The 16,970-nt window shown below is 48.5% G+C and overlaps 1 protein-coding gene across 1 annotated transcript in view; it reads left to right on the top strand.

Annotated features, from left to right (window-relative positions):
• ACCS (1-aminocyclopropane-1-carboxylate synthase homolog (inactive)) overlaps positions 1–16,970 on the top strand; it is a 293,968-nt gene that overhangs the window by 77,509 nt on the left and 199,489 nt on the right. Inside the window, 1 exon segment of the mRNA XM_085645812.1 lies at positions 9,394–9,460. Coding sequence (XP_085501938.1) covers positions 9,394–9,460 — 67 coding nt within the window.

Genomic DNA, 16,970 nt, shown 5'->3' with positions numbered 1-16,970 from the left:
CACCTATATATGACATCATATGACCTCATAACCAATTATGTTTCTTTTTACTCCTCATTACGCCCATTTTTGGTTACGCATGTAAATTGTCACTTTCCTTATCAATTGTTACGCCTTCTGCATTTGTTTCATTGCTATGTACATTCTATAAAAATGATTGACTGTCAATAAAATATTGTACTTCACTTCCTGAACCCCCGTGGTGACGGAACATGAAGGCCGCGACTCGAGTCGGCCATTTTGAATAAAGCCCATTCAGAAACCTCTTATACCACGGATTCTGCCTCTTATTTCACTGAGCTGTTTTATTTAGATTCCGTATTAAATTCAGTCCCGGTAATAAAATATTTACCACAGGAACATGCTGCTTCCTGGTGTGTGTCACTGCAGATCTCAGTGAGGAACATGCTGCTTCCTGGTGTGGGTCACTGCAGATCTCAGTGAGGGACATGCTGCTTCCTGGTGTGTGTCACTGCAGATCTCAGTGAGGGACATGCTGCTTCCTGGTGTGGGTCACTGCAGACCTCAGTGAGGAACATGCTGCTTCCTGGTGTGGGTCACTGCAGATCTCAGTGAGGAACATGCTGCTTCCTGGTGTGTGTCACTGCAGATCTCAGTGAGGAACATGCTGCTTCCTGGTGTGTGTCACTGCAGATCTCAGTGAGGAACATGCTGCTTGGGGGTGGGGGGAGGGTATAATGTATACAGGAGCACAAAGAATACAGATTGACTAATCGCAGTATATAAATTGGAAGAGCGCTTTGAAGTGCTAAAGCTGATGATGTGTTTGCGGAAGTGAACTTGAGCGGCAGTGATGCATCCAGTGAGGCTGCCTTGGGAGCCGTGCACATCACTGCCTGCTCGCCTTCTGAACACAACCGATCAGGTGTATTCATTTTTCGAGATTTATAAAGTGCGAGCTTGACTCGAAGGTATCAGAGCGCTTCACAGAGTGCGCACAGCAAACTTTAGAAACAAAACACAAGGAGAATAATAAAAGCAACAGGCATACAGGGTAACGATGAATAAACAACGGTGGGACAGAGGCTCGATATAGCTCGGAGGTGGGGATGGAAGGGTATCTCAAAGGTTAGGGGGTGCACAGCACATTTTAGAGATACAGCTGTTCTAGCTCATTGAGGTTGAAGAGGGAGGTGCATTAGGGGAGTCGGCGTCTGCTGCAAGTGAGGAGCATTAATGCCGCAAGGGAACAAATGTTGCAGAGCTCACTGGGAGACACTCTGCTTCTGGGAAACTCCACTGCAGACCTCGGTGAGGGACATGCTGCTTCCTGGTGTGGGTCAGTGCAGACCTCAGTGAGGGACATGCTGCTTCCTGGTGTGGGTCAGTGCAGACCTCAATGAGGGACATGCTGCTTCCTGGTGTGTGTCACTGCAGACCTCAGTGAGGGACATGCTGCTTCCTGGTGTGGGTCACTGCAGATCTCAGTGAGGAACATGTTGCTTCCTGGTGTGTGTCACTGCAAATCTCAGTGAGGAACATGCTGCTTCCTGGTGTGGGTCACTGCAGATCTCAGTGAGGAACATGCTGCTTCCTGGTGTGTGTCACTGCAGATCTCAGTGAGGAACATGCTGCTTCGTAGTGTGGGTCACTGCAGATCTCAGTGAGGGGCATGCTGCTTCCTGGTGTGTGTCACTGCAGATCTCAGTGAGGGACATGCTGCTTCCTGGTGTGGGTCACTGCAGACCTCAGTGAGGAACATGCTGCTTCAGACCTCAGTGAGGAACATGCTGCTTCCTGGTGTGGGTCACTGCAGATCTCAGTGAGGAACATGCTGCTTCCTGGTGTGTGTCACTGCAGATCTCAGTGAGGAACATGCTGCTTCCTGGTGTGTGTCACTGCAGACCTCAGTGAGGGACATGCTGCTTCCTGGTGTGGGTCACTGCAGATCTCAGTGAGGAACATGCTGCTTCCTGGTGTGTGTCACTGCAGATCTCAGTGAGGAACATGCTGCTTCCTGGTGTGGGTCACTGCAGATCTCAGTGAGGGACATGCTTCTTCCTGGTGTGTGTCACTGCAGATCTCAGTGAGGGACATGCTGCTTCCTGGTGTGGGTCACTGCAGACCTCAGTGAGGAACATGCTGCTTCCTGGTGTGGGTCACTGCAGATCTCAGTGAGGAACATGCTGCTTCCTGGTGTGTGTCACTGCAGATCTCAGTGAGGAACATGCTGCTTCCTGGTGTGTGTCACTGCAGATCTCAGTGAGGAACATGCTGCTTCCTGGTGTGGGTCACTGCAGATCTCAGTGAGGGACATGCTGCTTCCTGGTGTGTGTCACTGCAGATCTCAGTGAGGGACATGCTACTTCCTGGTGTGGGTCACTGCAGACCTCAGTGAGGAACATGCTGCTTCCTGGTGTGGGTCACTGCAGATCTCAGTGAGGAACATGCTGCTTCCTGGTGTGTGTCACTGCAGATTTCAGTGAGGGACATGCTGCTTCCTGGTGTGGGTCACTGCAGATCTCAGTGAGGGACATGCTGCTTCCTGGTGTGGGTCACTGCAGATCTCAGTGACGGACATGCTGCTTCCTGCTGTGGGTCACTGCAGACCTCAGTGAGGGACATGCTGCTTCCTGGTGTGTGTCACTGCAGATCTCAGTGAGGAACATGCTGCTTCCTGGTGTGGGTCACTGCAGACCTCGGTGAGGGACATGCTGCTTCCTGGTGTGGGTCACTGCAGACCTCTGTGAGGGACATGCTGCTTCCTGGTGTGGGTCACTGCAGACCTCAGTGAGGGCCATGCTGCTTCCTGGTGTGTGTCACTGCAGACCTCAATGAGGGGCATGCTGCTTCCTGGTGTGTGTCACTGCAGATCTCAGTGAGGAACATGCTGCTTCCTGGTGTGTGTCACTGCAAATCTCAGTGAGGAACATGCTGCTTCCTGGTGTGGGTCACTGCAGATCTCAGTGAGGAACATGCTGCTTCCTGGTGTGTGTCACTGCAGATCTCAGTGAGGAACATGCTGCTTCGTGGTGTGGGTCACTGCAGATCTCAGTGAGGGGCATGCTGCTTCCTGGTGTGTGTCACTGCAGATCTCAGTGAGGGACATGCTGCTTCCTGGTGTGGGTCACTGCAGACCTCAGTGAGGAACATGCTGCTTCAGACCTCAGTGAGGAACATGCTGCTTCCTGGTGTGGGTCACTGCAGATCTCAGTGAGGAACATGCTGCTTCCTGGTGTGTGTCACAGCAGATCTCAGTGAGGAACATGCTGCTTCCTGGTGTGTGTCACTGCAGACCTCAGTGAGGGACATGCTGCTTCCTGGTGTGGGTCACTGCAGATCTCAGTGAGGAACATGCTGCTTCCTGGTGTGTGTCACTGCAGATCTCAGTGAGGAACATGCTGCTTCCTGGTGTGGGTCACTGCAGATCTCAGTGAGGGACATGCTTCTTCCTGGTGTGTGTCACTGCAGATCTCAGTGAGGGACATGCTGCTTCCTGGTGTGGGTCACTGCAGACCTCAGTGAGGAACATGCTGCTTCTTGGTGTGGGTCACTGCAGATCTCAGTGAGGAACATGCTGCTTCCTGGTGTGTGTCACTGCAGATCTCAGTGAGGAACATGCTGCTTCCTGGTGTGTGTCACTGCAGATCTCAGTGAGGAACATGCTGCTTCCTGGTGTGGGTCACTGCAGATCTCAGTGAGGGACATGCTGCTTCCTGGTGTGTGTCACTGCAGATCTCAGTGAGGGACATGCTGCTTCCTGGTGTGGGTCACTGCAGACCTCAGTGAGGAACATGCTGCTTCCTGGTGTGGGTCACTGCAGATCTCAGTGAGGAACATGCTGCTTCCTGGTTGTGTCACTGCATATCTCAGTGAGGGACATGCTGCTTCCTGGTGTGGGTCACTGCAGATCTCAGTGAGGGACATGCTGCTTCCTGGTGTGGGTCACTGCAGATCTCAGTGAGGGACATGCTGCTTCCTGGTGTGGGTCACTGCAGACCTCAGTGAGGAACATGCTGCTTCCTGGTGTGTGTCACTGCAGATCTCAGTGAGGAACATGCTGATTCCTGGTGTGGGTCACTGCAGATCTCGGTGAGGGACATGCTGCTTCCTGGTGTGGGTCACTGCAGACCTCTGTGAGGGACATGCTGCTTCCTGGTGTGGGTCACTGCAGACTTCAGTGAGGGCCATGCTGCTTCCTGGTGTGTGTCACTGCAGACCTCCGTGAGGGACATGCTGCTTACCTGTGTGTGTCACAGCAGACCTCAGTGAGGGACATGCTGCTTCCTGGTGTGTGTCACTGCAGACCTCAATGAGGGGCATGCTGCTTCCTGGTGTGTGTCACTGCAGACCTCGGTGAGGGACATGCTGCTTCCTGGTGTGGGTCACTGCAGACCTCGGTGAGGGACATGCTGCTTCCTGGTGTGGGTCAGTGCAGACCTCAGTGAGGGACATGCTGCTTCCTGGTGTGTGTCACTGCAAACCTCGGTGAGGGACCTGCTGCTTCCTGGTGTGTGTCAGTGCAGACCTCAATGAGCGACATGCTGCTTCCTGGTGTGTGTCAGTGCAGACCTCAGTGAGGAACATGCTGCTTCCTGGTGTGGGTCACTGCAGATCTCAGTGAGGGACATGCTTCTTCCTGGTGTGTGTCACTGCAGATCTCAGTGAGGGACATGCTGCTTCCTGGTGTGGGTCACTGCAGACCTCAGTGAGGAACATGCTGCTTCCTGGTGTGGGTCACTGCAGATCTCAGTGAGGAACATGCTGCTTCCTGGTGTGTGTCACTGCAGATCTCAGTGAGGAACATGCTGCTTCCTGATGTGTGTCACTGCAGATCTCAGTGAGGAACATGCTGCTTCCTGGTGTGGGTCACTGCAGATCTCAGTGAGGGACATGCTGCTTCCTGGTGTGTGTCACTGCAGATCTCAGTGAGGGACATGCTACTTCCTGGTGTGGGTCACTGCAGACCTCAGTGAGGAACATGCTGCTTCCTGGTGTGGGTCACTGCAGATCTCAGTGAGGAACATGCTGATTCCTGGTGTGTGTCACTGCAGATCTCATTGAGGGACATGCTGCTTCCTGGTGTGGGTCACTGCAGATCTCAGTGAGGGACATGCTGCTTCCTGGTGTGGGTCACTGCAGATCTCAGTGAGGGACATGCTGCTTCCTGGTGTGGGTCACTGCAGACCTCAGTAAGGGACATGCTGCTTCCTGGTGTGTGTCACTGCAGATCTCAGTGAGGAGCATGCTGCTTCCTGGTGTGGGTCACTGCAGATCTCGGTGAGGGACATGCTGCTTCCTGGTGTGGGTCACTGCAGACCTCTGTGAGGGACATGCTGCTTCCTGGTGTGGGTCACTGCAGACTTCAGTGAGGGCCATGCTGCTTCCTGGTGTGTGTCACTGCAGACCTCGGTGAGGGACATGCTGCTTACCTGTGTGTGTCACAGCAGACCTCAGTGAGGGACATGCTGCTTCCTGGTGTGTGTCACTGCAGACCTCAATGAGGGGCATGCTGCTTCCTGGTGTGTGTCACTGCAGACCTCGGTGAGGGACATGCTGCTTCCTGGTGTGGGTCACTGCAGACCTCGGTGAGGGACATGCTGCTTCCTGGTGTGGGTCAGTGCAGACCTCAGTGAGGGACATGCTGCTTCCTGGTGTGTGTCACTGCAGACCTCGGTGAGGGACATGCTGCTTCCTGGTGTGTGTCAGTGCAGACCTCAATGAGGGACATGCTGCTTCCTGGTGTGTGTCAGTGCAGACCTCAGTGAGGGACATGCTGCTTCCTGGTGTGTGTCACTGCAGACCTCGGTGAGGGACATGCTGCTTCCTACTGTGTGTCACAGCAGACCTCAGTGAGGGAAATGCTCTTACCTGGTGTGTGTCACTGCACACCTCAGTGAGGGACATGCTGCTTCCTGATGTGGGTCAGTGCAGACCTCAGTGAGGGACATGCTGCTTCCTGGTGTATGTCACTGCAGACCTCGGTGAGGGACATGCTGCTTCCTAGTGTGGGTCAGTGCAGACCTCAGTGAGGGACATGCTGCTTCCTGGTGTGTGTCACTGCAGACCTCAATGAGGGGCATGCTGCTTCCTGGTGTGGGTCACTGCAGACCTCAATGAGGGGCATGCTGCTTCCTGGTGTGTGTCACTGCAGACCTCAGTGAAGGACATGCTGCTTCCTGGTGTGTGTCACTGCAGACCTCAATGAGGGACATGCTGCTTCCTACTGTGTGTCACAGCAGACCTCAGTGAGGGAAATGCTCTTACCTGGTGTGTGTCACTGCAGACCTCAATGAGGGGCATGCTGCTTCCTGATGTGGGTCAGTGCAGACCTCAGTGAGGGACATGCTGCTTCCTGATGTGGGTCAGTGCAGACCTCAGTGAGGGACATGCTGCTTCCTGGTGTGGGACAGTGCAGACCTCAATGAGGGACATGCTGCTTCCTGGTGTGGGTCACTGCAGACCTCAGTGAGGGACATTCTGCTACCTGGTATGGGACAGTGTAGACCTCAATGAGGGACATGCTGCTTCCTGGTGTGGGACAGTGCAGACCTCAATGAGGGACATGCTGCTTCCTGGTGTGGGACAGTGCAGACCTCAATGAGGGGCATGCTGCTTCCTGGTGTGAGTCAGTGCAGACCTCAGTGAGGGACATACTGATTCCTGATGTGGGACAGTGCAGACCTCAGTGAGGGACATGCTACTTCCTGATGAGGGATAGTGCAGACCTCAGTGAGGGACATGCTGCTTTCTGGTGTGGGACAGAGCAGACCTCAATGAGGGACATGCTGCTCCCTGGTCTGGGTCAGTGCAGATCTTAGTGAGGGACAAGCTGCTTACTGGTGTGGAACAGAGCAGACCTCAATGAGGGACATGCTGCTTCCTGGTGTGGGACAGGGCAGATCTTAGTGAAGGGCATTCTGCTTCCTGGTGTGGGACAGTGCAGAGCTCAGTGAGGCACATCCTGCCTTCTGCCTTCTGGGTGGAAGAGTAGAACTCAATGAGGGACATTCTGCTTCCTGGGATGGGACAGTGTAGACCTCAATGAGGGACATGCTGCTTCCTGGTGTGGGACAGTGCAGATCTCAATGAGGGACATGCTGCTTCCTGGTGTGGGACAGTGCAGATCTCAATGAGGGACATGCTGCTACCTGGTGTGGGTCAGTGCAGACCTCAGTGATGGACATGCTGCTTCCTAGTGTGGGACAGTACAGATCTCAGTGAGGGGCATGCTGCTACCTGGTGAGAAATAGTGCATATCTGAGTGAGAGACATGTTGCTTCCTGGTGTAGGACAGTGCAGACCTCAGTGAGGGACATGCTGCTTCCTGGTGTGGGACAGTACAGGTCTGAGTGCGGGGCATGTTGCTTCCTGGTGTGGGACGGTGCAGACCTCCGTGAGATAATATGAGAGAGATGACAATCCTTGTTTTTCTGCCATGTGCGAATATTTTCAAAGCATCAGGTAATTAACTGGACATGAGAGCGATAATAATCCTTGGCTGTCTGCCTTGTGTGAATATTTCATTGAATGAGACGCACTTATGAAGAGCGATAAGTAACTGACTATCTCCTTTTAGCCACTACTCAAGAGTTGAAAGAGAGCCGGCAGAGTATTTCTTGACAGAAGTTTGACATTCCGCACGGGCAGCAGAACAGAGTCATAGTAATGATTTCCTATTAGCCGTCCTCAAGTGATAGACACACAGTTGATGGACGGAATGCAGCACAAATCAAAACATTCACCCCCAGTCAAGAGATTTGGGTTAAATACATCATTCTTTTGCTCACCATGCCACCCCAGTTTAGACCTGGCCATATGCAAATCAGTCTTGACACTGTGCCTCATGGGAACAACCAGCCCGAACTGCCAAACCAGGGGGCATATTAACAAGCCAGACGATAAAATTATCGCCGCTTTAGCGGCAGAAAACTGCCGCTAAAACGGCGATAATGGGCTTGATAATATGCTCTATGGAATTCCAATTGAAGCCCATGTTAGATGTCCTTCACATCTAACATGGTTTTCAATTGGAATTCCATAGAGCATATTATCAAGCCCATTATCGCCGTTTTAGCGGCAGTTTTCTGCCGCTAAAGCGGCGATAATTTTATCGCCTGGCTTGTTAATATGCCCCCAGGTCTTTCCTGGACTGGAAACAAGCATCCTAGGACTGGTTTTGGGGTTTCACCCCTCATCAGCCCTGATAGCTTGAATCCACTGGCAAGATGAGCCTGGGACCCACGTCTGGGCATACCCGGTGCACTTAAGGCGAGAAAGCAAAAGACACACAGTTGATGGACAGAATGCAGAACAAATCAAAACATTCACTCCTGTTAAGAGATCTGGGCTAAACCCATCATTCTTTTGCTCACCATGCAACCCTAGTTTAGACCTGGCCATATGCAAAGAAGTCCTGGAAGGGTAGGCCCAGATGTGGGTCCCTTGCTCACTTTGGCACTGGATTCAAGCTATCTTGGCTGATGAGGGCTGTTAGCCCGAAACCGGTCCCAGGATGCTCGTTTCCAGGCCAGGGAAGACATGGCTTGGCAGTTCGGGCAGGACTGTTCCCATGACGCACAGGGTCAAGACTGATTTGCATATAACTGTGTCTGAACTGGGGTGGAGAAGTGAGCTAAAGAACGATGATGGATTCGACCAAGATCTGTGACTGGGGGTGAGTGTTTGAAAAGTTTTAACGCTCTGTCCATCATCTCCATGTGTTTGCTTTGTTCGCCCTAAGTTGGCAGGGTAAGCCCAGATGTGGGTCCCTTGCTCACTTTGCCACTGAATTCAAACTAGCCTGGCTGATGAGGGCTGTTAGCCCGAAACCGGTTCCAGGATTTTTGTTTCCGGTCCAGGGAAGATATGGCTTGGCAGTTCGGCCTGGACTGTTCCCATGAGGAACAGGGTCAAGACTGATTTTCATATAGCTGTGTCTGAACTGGGGTGGCAAAGTGAGCTAAAGAACGATGATGGATTCAAAAGTGTGCATGCATATATGAACCGACCACACAAATTCGAGAATGGGTTGTGAAAGTAGCACAGAATAACACTTCCTGACGGGGTCAAGGATGTGAAGCTGATCAACCATTCATTGAGACTGAGATCGTTGTCAGAAAGACCTGTTGGCGTAACAATCCAACCTGAAAAAGTCCTCACACAATGGGGAGGATGAATAGGCATTAAGGAATCTGAGGTTAGACTATGTCTCTACCAGATGCATCATTACCGGAGGTAAGTAACTTGTCCATCTGATAGAGACATCTTGTGTTACCCCGCTTTAGATCACTGGATAGAAAATGCTTTGGTTCCCTGGTGCCAGTGCCAACGAGTCTTCCCTGCATTCTTGTTCTATCGTAGGACGGAGATGATGCCATTTACTTATCTGTAAATCACTCTAATCACTCTCTTTGTCTTTCTGTTCCTTAGGTGGTAGTGCTGAATGGCTGTGGATCACTCTTTTCAGCGTTGGCTTCTGTTCTCTGTGATCCTGGGGGTAAGGCAGGAGTGTTTTATGCTGGTACCAATAAATGACTGTGTTTGCTGTGCACAGACTGTATTTTGAGTGCTATGCAAATAAGACTTTCTGAGTGGTTGAGCAGACAATGTGTGATTTTTGACAAATCTATAAATTTAGGTGATACAAAAACAACAGTGGCTTTAGATTGCTGAAATTATCTACTGGTTTTGCTGAAACACTGATTGTATCTGCTTAATAGGTTATCAGTTAGTGATTAAATGTATGAATATGCAACACAAACCTCTAGTTTTAGAATGCAGGAAGCAAAGCTGTAGTGGTTACTGTAATAGTAAAACTGTTGGCCATAGTATCACTAAGGCTTTGTGCTGAATTGGCACTGACGTACTCTTGGTGGGGTGATAGAACTTCTTAAAAACAACAGTAGAGGGAGAATTGACTTGGAGTCCAGACAGGATGGCCACCTGAAGTGCGAGCTCCAGCAGCCGGGGGGATAGAATTTGTATTTATGTAATGCAATTTTACATAGTGCAAACTTTACCCGAAGGTGTCAGAGCGCTTTACAAAAGGACCAGTTACATTACATAAGGACTTCAGAGTAAATGAGTTACATAAAATATACAAACAGGAAAACTCTAAATTCACAAAAGAATGGTAGTAAGTACAAAAGTCTACTACAGATACTAGTGGTTAGAGTTACATATATACAAGATTACATTTATCTCCATCAATCCATCGCCATCCACCACTAACGGTACGGATAAGTGCTCCAGAAGACCCCCTGAGAGCAAAACAGCCTTGGCTTGGCAGTTCGGGCTGGACTGTTACCATGAGGTACAGGGCCAAGTCTGATTTGCATATAGCTGTGTCTGAAATGGGGTGGCGAAGTGAGCTAAGAACGATGATGGATTCAACCCAGATCTGTGACTGGGGATGAGAGTTTGAAATGTTTCCACTCCGTCCATCATCTCTTTGTGTTTGTTTTGTTCACCCTAAGTTGGCAGGCTATGCCCAGACGTGGGTCCCGTGCTCACTTTCCCACTGGTTTCAAGCTAGCCTGGCTGATGAGGGGTGTTACCCTGAAACCGGTCCCAGGGTGCTTGTTTTCGGTCCAGGGAAGACATGGCTTAGCAGTTGGGGCTGGACTGTTCCCATGAGACACAGGGTCAAGTCTGATTTGCATATAGCTGATCCTGAACTGGGGTGGCGAAGTGAGCTAAAGAACAAGGATGGATTCAACCCAGATCTGTGACTGGGGGTGAGTGTTTGAAATGTTTCAGCACTCCGTCCGTCATCTCTTTGTGTTTGCTTTATATTGAAAACCGAGAGCAACAAGAAATGATCGCCTCACTCGATTGATCCATACATCCTGGCGGTCGTTCCTGACTACTCTCCATTCTGTCAGATAAGACTCACTTTTGTCAAGTTCAGCCCGTCTTAAATATGATGGTGGCTATATGATGTTTAAAATGTGTATATGATCTATAAAATGTGTTTATGATTTTTAAAATGTGTACACATGCAAACATATCTTACTGACTTCATACGCACACCCTCAGGTACCTTGGCCTCTGCACGCCACTTTCTGCACCCTGACAACATCACACTCGCCTCTACACTCATTTGTGACTCAGCTAAAGTAGAACATTATTTCACGTCTCTACGTTAGCTCAACTGCCCTCTTCTATGTGCACTTCCAAACCGCAGGTACTTCACCTATCAACTCATATCCACACACACACATACCTTACCTCTTCCACACCCACACTTTACTCCCACTCGCAACCTTACACGCTCACCTACACCTATATTTTACCCTACACTTACACACTTAGGGCCCGATTACGAGTTTGGCGCCCCCGCCCTGATCCCACACCGCCAAACTCGACTGCCACCCACCAACCAGATTAGGTGCACCACAATGCCCTGCAGGCACTAGGCCTGCATGCAGACAGGGGGCACGGACACAGTTTGCCCCCCCTGCATGGATACCCGTAGTCTGTGGCACCAGAGGGCCCTGTAAGGCCCTCTTAGTTTCCTCAGTTTCATGGCATGAACATCTTCATGAGCCCACTGGCAGTGAGGAAGCTCATAAAAGGCTTGGTGGTGCCATAGCAGCCCTGCCATGCATATTGCAGCCTCACGCCACCGTGCCACTGAAAGGGATCGCAGATCCCAGGATGTTGTTGGAGTGCCATAGAGGTCCGACCACCGTAGTTGTAATACAACAGTCGGACCACTAGTGTGGAAGCCCCTGATCGAAACTTAACCTCCACCAAGGGTTCTGCGGTCCAATGGACAGCCAAACTTGTAATCAGGCCCATAGTCATACATGTGTACTCCTATGTATACACGACCATGCACACACAAGCCCTCCCACTCACACTAGGGTCAATACATTCTCTGCTTTTGGACAAAGAGAATGGCTAGATCAAATCCCAACTTAACACAACCTCTCACATAGTCTTAATATCATCACACACAGAACACTGCTTACGAAGACTAACACGATAGATACTTTTGTACGTTAAAAGGTGCTCTTCATGTTTATCACCTATCTTCTACACTGCTGAACTTGTTGCAGTTACTGTATTTGTTCTCAACTGCAGGCTTATCAAATTGTAATGATGGCAAGCTTCCTATGAGGATTTGTAACAGCCTGCTTCGAATATTCCATTAGAATTATACCAGTTGGACTTCAAGGTGGCATGGGTGGCTCTTTAGTCAATAAGACCTCTCATGAATTCTCTGAACTGATCTACTCTGTATTAACGGGCTTTTTGAATGAGCTTTGATGCAGTCACACCAGTTGTACAGGCTAAACATTTAAAATGTTTGTTTAACTTCTGCTGCTGTTACTCGCAAGTTTCCTTTCAAACTAATAGCTCAAAGGGCGCCCAAAGCTGCTCCAAAGGCTCATCAACTAATGTCAATTAGATAGCACTGTGAGTTATCCTCCCAACTCTCAACTACCTACTGATCCCTGCCGATCACTCAGCCACCCACCAAACTTACCCCTCGCCCCCGGCTGCAGTACTTCCTCCCCCCCCCCCCGCTTCTCATAACTCCCACAGAGCGGATCCGTGGCTACCACTGCCCTACTTTCTGTCTTCGGATGGGAAACTTAGTTTTCTATTTATTATCTTCTCTCCTTACGTTTCTTGCTTTCCTGATCCTGTTTTTCTTTCCTCCCTGCCCCCCTCCCCTCCTCTCTCCCACCCGGGGATATATCAAGCCTAAGCGGCCAAGTCCATTCTACCTTACATCCCACATGACATGCCACAACCTAAACTACGCCTCTCAAACTCTAACTAGGCCCCCACTGGATATATTAAGCCTAACAACACTCTTAAGATCCTCTCGTTAAACACGTAAGGGCTCAACCACCCTGTCAAAAGGAGGAAGATCATTGAATACTGCCATAGATTGAGAGGTGACATTCTCTCACTCCAAGAGACAAGAATAAATATGGATATCGCCTGCAAACTCTTTAAAAAGTGGTACTTGAAATTTGCATTCTCCTATGACTCTGACAAGAAAATGGGCGATGTCGCTGTCTTTGCCAGATCAACAGACATTAAAGTCGTGCAGAATATACAAGATACAGAAGGCAGATGGGTCATCTCAGAAATATGCAAACACGATCAGGAATGTTTTATCGTAAATATTTATATGCCCTCTTCCGACTGCCCCTCATTCGGGGTCAACCTAAATAAAAAACTAAAGGAGATTCCCAATGGGTCTAATATACTATTAGGAAGACACTTTAACCTTCCTTTGGACCTATTGCTAGACAGACTGTCCCCCTGCAAACTTAGACCAGGGGAATCCCACAAACAAATGAAAACTTTATGGTCAGCACACAACCTAACTGACATATGGAGGCTATTCAACCCCACATGTAGCAAGTTCACTTCCTACTCCCACCGACATAGCTCCTACTGAAGGATTGACTTACACCTTCCTGCTCCAATCCCCAAATTGGACCATGCCTGTATTTCATTAGACATTCCAATATCCAATGTCCAAAACCCAAATAGACAATGGCGTCTCAGTGAGACGCTACTAAGTGTCCCACTCGGAAGAGAAGAAATATGCGCTGCAATCGTTAACTGCTTTAATGATATCGCCTCCCCGGAGACCTCTCAAGAAACACTCTGGGAAGCCATAAAAACAACAGTAAGAGGCAGAATGATCAGTATTATGACAACAAAAACAAGACAGCCAACAAAAAACTTGAAGAAATGGCATCTAAAGTTAAACAGCTTGAGCTCCTTCTAGTCTCCAAACACTGCACCCAAATGATCAACAAACTAACAACCCTAAAATAACAGTACAATAAACTAATAAGCGAGTGAGCTCACCTATGGATGAACACTAACAAACCAAAAAAACTATGTGAATTCAACAAAGCCGGGAAATTACCTCAAGATCAAAAGGCAGAACTCCTTGATTATTGCAATCAAGAGAAAATTAGGGAATACAGAAACAGTGAATTACAACATAGCCAGCTGCTTTGAACAATTCTACAAAGAATTATATAATCCAGATTCACAATCGCCCTACACAAATAGTTTAAAATACAAGAAAGAGAGAAAGCGATTGAATCACTTAAAATAAAGCACCAGGGACTGGCAGCTTTCAGCTAGCTTCTACAAAATTGTCATGTCACAAATCGAGTTGCACCTAAAATTCCTCTGATTTTTATTCCCCTAATGGCTAAACAGGTCTAAACTTCGCAAAGGCTTTAATAACAGTTATCCAGAAAGAAAACTAAGACCCATTAAATAACAAAAATTATAGGCCAAAATCCCAACTTAATCTAGATTGTAAAATCAATGCAAAAATACTAGCTACAAGTTCGGAAAAATGACTCCCCTCACTAATAAGTCCCTCCCAAACCGCTTTCATAAAGGGAAAACTTGCCTCTGATAATATCAAACTCTTTGCACATGTCCTAGAAAAAGCCCCTCTCCTTCACTTTCCGACGATGGCTATGGCCCTGGACGCCCAATAGGTTGTTGACAAAGTATCTTGCCTTTCCTAATATAAGTCATCTGTAAATTCAACCTAGGACCATGCTTTGAACGTATGGTATTCGTACTATATGGCAACCAATCGGCCAGAGTCAGAGTAAACGGCTCCCTCTCTATCCAAAGGCGCCAGCCAAGGATATCTCCCTTTACTCTTTCTCCTAGCCATTGAGCCCCTCCTAACCAAACTATGACAAAAACTACCATAAAAGGCGCCTCATTTCACTATAAAACCTACAAGGTGGCAGCATATGCTGGCAATGTCACCATCTACTCCGAAGATGCAGACACAGCCATACCTGAAATCCTAAACCTGATTAATGCCTATGCCTTAGATTTGGACTAAACAATAAATAGAGGTCTTCCCCCTAAACCTGCTCTGCACCCCTACAATTCTCAGTAATTGTAACCTCAAATGACAAAATAATCACCTTGAATACTTGGGCTTTCAACTCTGTAAATCGCTGCCTGACTCACACACACATTGAAAACAACCTCCTTAAAAAACATACAGGACCTTATTGAGACATGGCCATCCAAAGACAACATGGTGGGCCAGACTAGATTGCACAAAAATGCTAACAGCACCGAAGGAAAACTTCACTATAAGCATGTTTCCCCTACAACTTTCAACTATCTTTTCAAACTGCTCATCAAGTCTATAACTCCATTTTTTCGGCACTGTAAAGGTTTTTGCCTGAAATCTCAACCAAAGGCCTATTATTGGATAAGGAGAAAGGTGGAGTTGGTCTTCCTAACTGTTGGGGTTCTTTCCGTGTTCGGGTTTTTTGCACGGAACCTGGAATGAAGGTTCCGTGCAGGGAATGTGGAGCGGTCGGGGTTGGCAGTTGCTGCCGGGGGATCTGTGTGTCTGGATCGCAATAAAGGAGCTCTACCATACTAACCTGGTATCTTCTTTTCATTGGCGACGGGCTGGTCCAGCTTTCAGTCCCCCTTCACCTGTTCCGTGATTCTGTTTTTTTCTGCCTGCACTGCCGTTGATACGGCAAACACGAAGAAATTGAGCGTCATCGAGCTCCGGGGTTGGCGGACCTGGAATCTTCCTCCGCTCCTCTTCCTGCCAACGACGATCCTCAGCGGTGAGATGTATTTTGGTTTTTCCCCTCTTTCTGGTGATTTGTTCGGCGTGTAGATCGGCGCGCGGCGTCAGCGCGAGCGTCACCCTCTGACGTTCCTTGCCTTGTTGTTTGTTGTTTACTGTAACCTTGGCAACTTGGCGTTTCCGAAGCATGCGTTTTGGATTAAGGCCATGTGAGGAGTTCAGCGCTAATTCCTGTTGTTCTTTCAAAAGCGAAGTGTGACTTGTCGACATGGCAGATAGAATAATACAGAAGGAGTATTTTTAACCAGCAATCCATAGCTTGGTGGAGATGTACAGTCATATACACGTGAAAGCATTTATTAGCAGAAGAAGACAATGTACAGTTATATACACATGAAAGCATTTTCAAGCAGAAGAAGGCAATTTTGAAGTTTTATTAGTATTTTTATTTTTTCGTTTAAAAGACACGTTTGGTAGCAGTGGAAAGATTCAAAAGTGGCATTTGCAGGATAGTGTTTATCTTAAGTGGCAGCAACTCACCCACGCAAGATTAACAATGGATAACATTGCTGCTCCACCTCCATTTCTACAGTTACCTGGTCCTCCTCCTATGCTATGGCAACAATGGAAGGCCACTTTTGAGGCTTATTTGGAAGCAATCGATGGTGATACTTTCACATCCAAGAAAATAATGTAGGTGCTGAGGCCAGGTCAATTTTGCAAACTTTACCTCTGGAGTCGGTGTAGACGTGCACCAGCGGAGGTGAAGATGGGGATGCACTAATTGTTGATGATTATGCTTCCTTAGTAAAAACTCTCGATAAAAGGTTTAATCCTAAGCGCAATGTAGTCCTGGAACGGCACAAATTTTTACAGCGTGCACAGATGCCTGGTGAATCCATTGATGACTTTGTTGCTGCTCTCAGAATTTTGGCTCTCAAGTGTAACTATAGAGAATTTTGCGATGAAATAATTCGCGATCAGCTTATTGAGCGCACATGTGACAAGAAAGTTCAACAGAAGCTTCTATTCTCTGATGATCCTGACCTTGAGACTGCTCTTATCTTGGCAAAGAGTGTTGAACATTCTCAACTCTGTATGAAAGAGTTAAATACACCGGTATCGACATCTGAAACCACTTCTGCATCTGAGGTCAAGCTGGTAACCACAAAAGCTCCTGTTAAATTAGTCAAGGGTACAAACGTCAATGCTTCCCGGACACCATCTGTGTCTAATTCCCCGAAAACAAGAGTTGAACAACATCCCTCGTGTTATCGTTGTGGTAGCACCTCTCATCTGGGAAACTTCAAGTTTTGTTATGCCATAAATCAGACTTGCTTCAAGTGTGGGAAGAAGGGACACTTAGCGCGGATGTGCAAAGCAACTGTACCACATAGGGTACCTCCTCGTACTGTGAGGGCCATAGAAGAGG

This window comes from Triturus cristatus, chromosome 3_1 (assembly GCF_964204655.1).
Source record: "Triturus cristatus chromosome 3_1, aTriCri1.1, whole genome shotgun sequence".
NCBI classification, from domain to species: Eukaryota; Metazoa; Chordata; class Amphibia; order Caudata; family Salamandridae; genus Triturus; species Triturus cristatus.
Note: the sequence above shows the minus strand (reverse complement) of the source record. Positions and strands in the feature narration are given on the sequence as shown.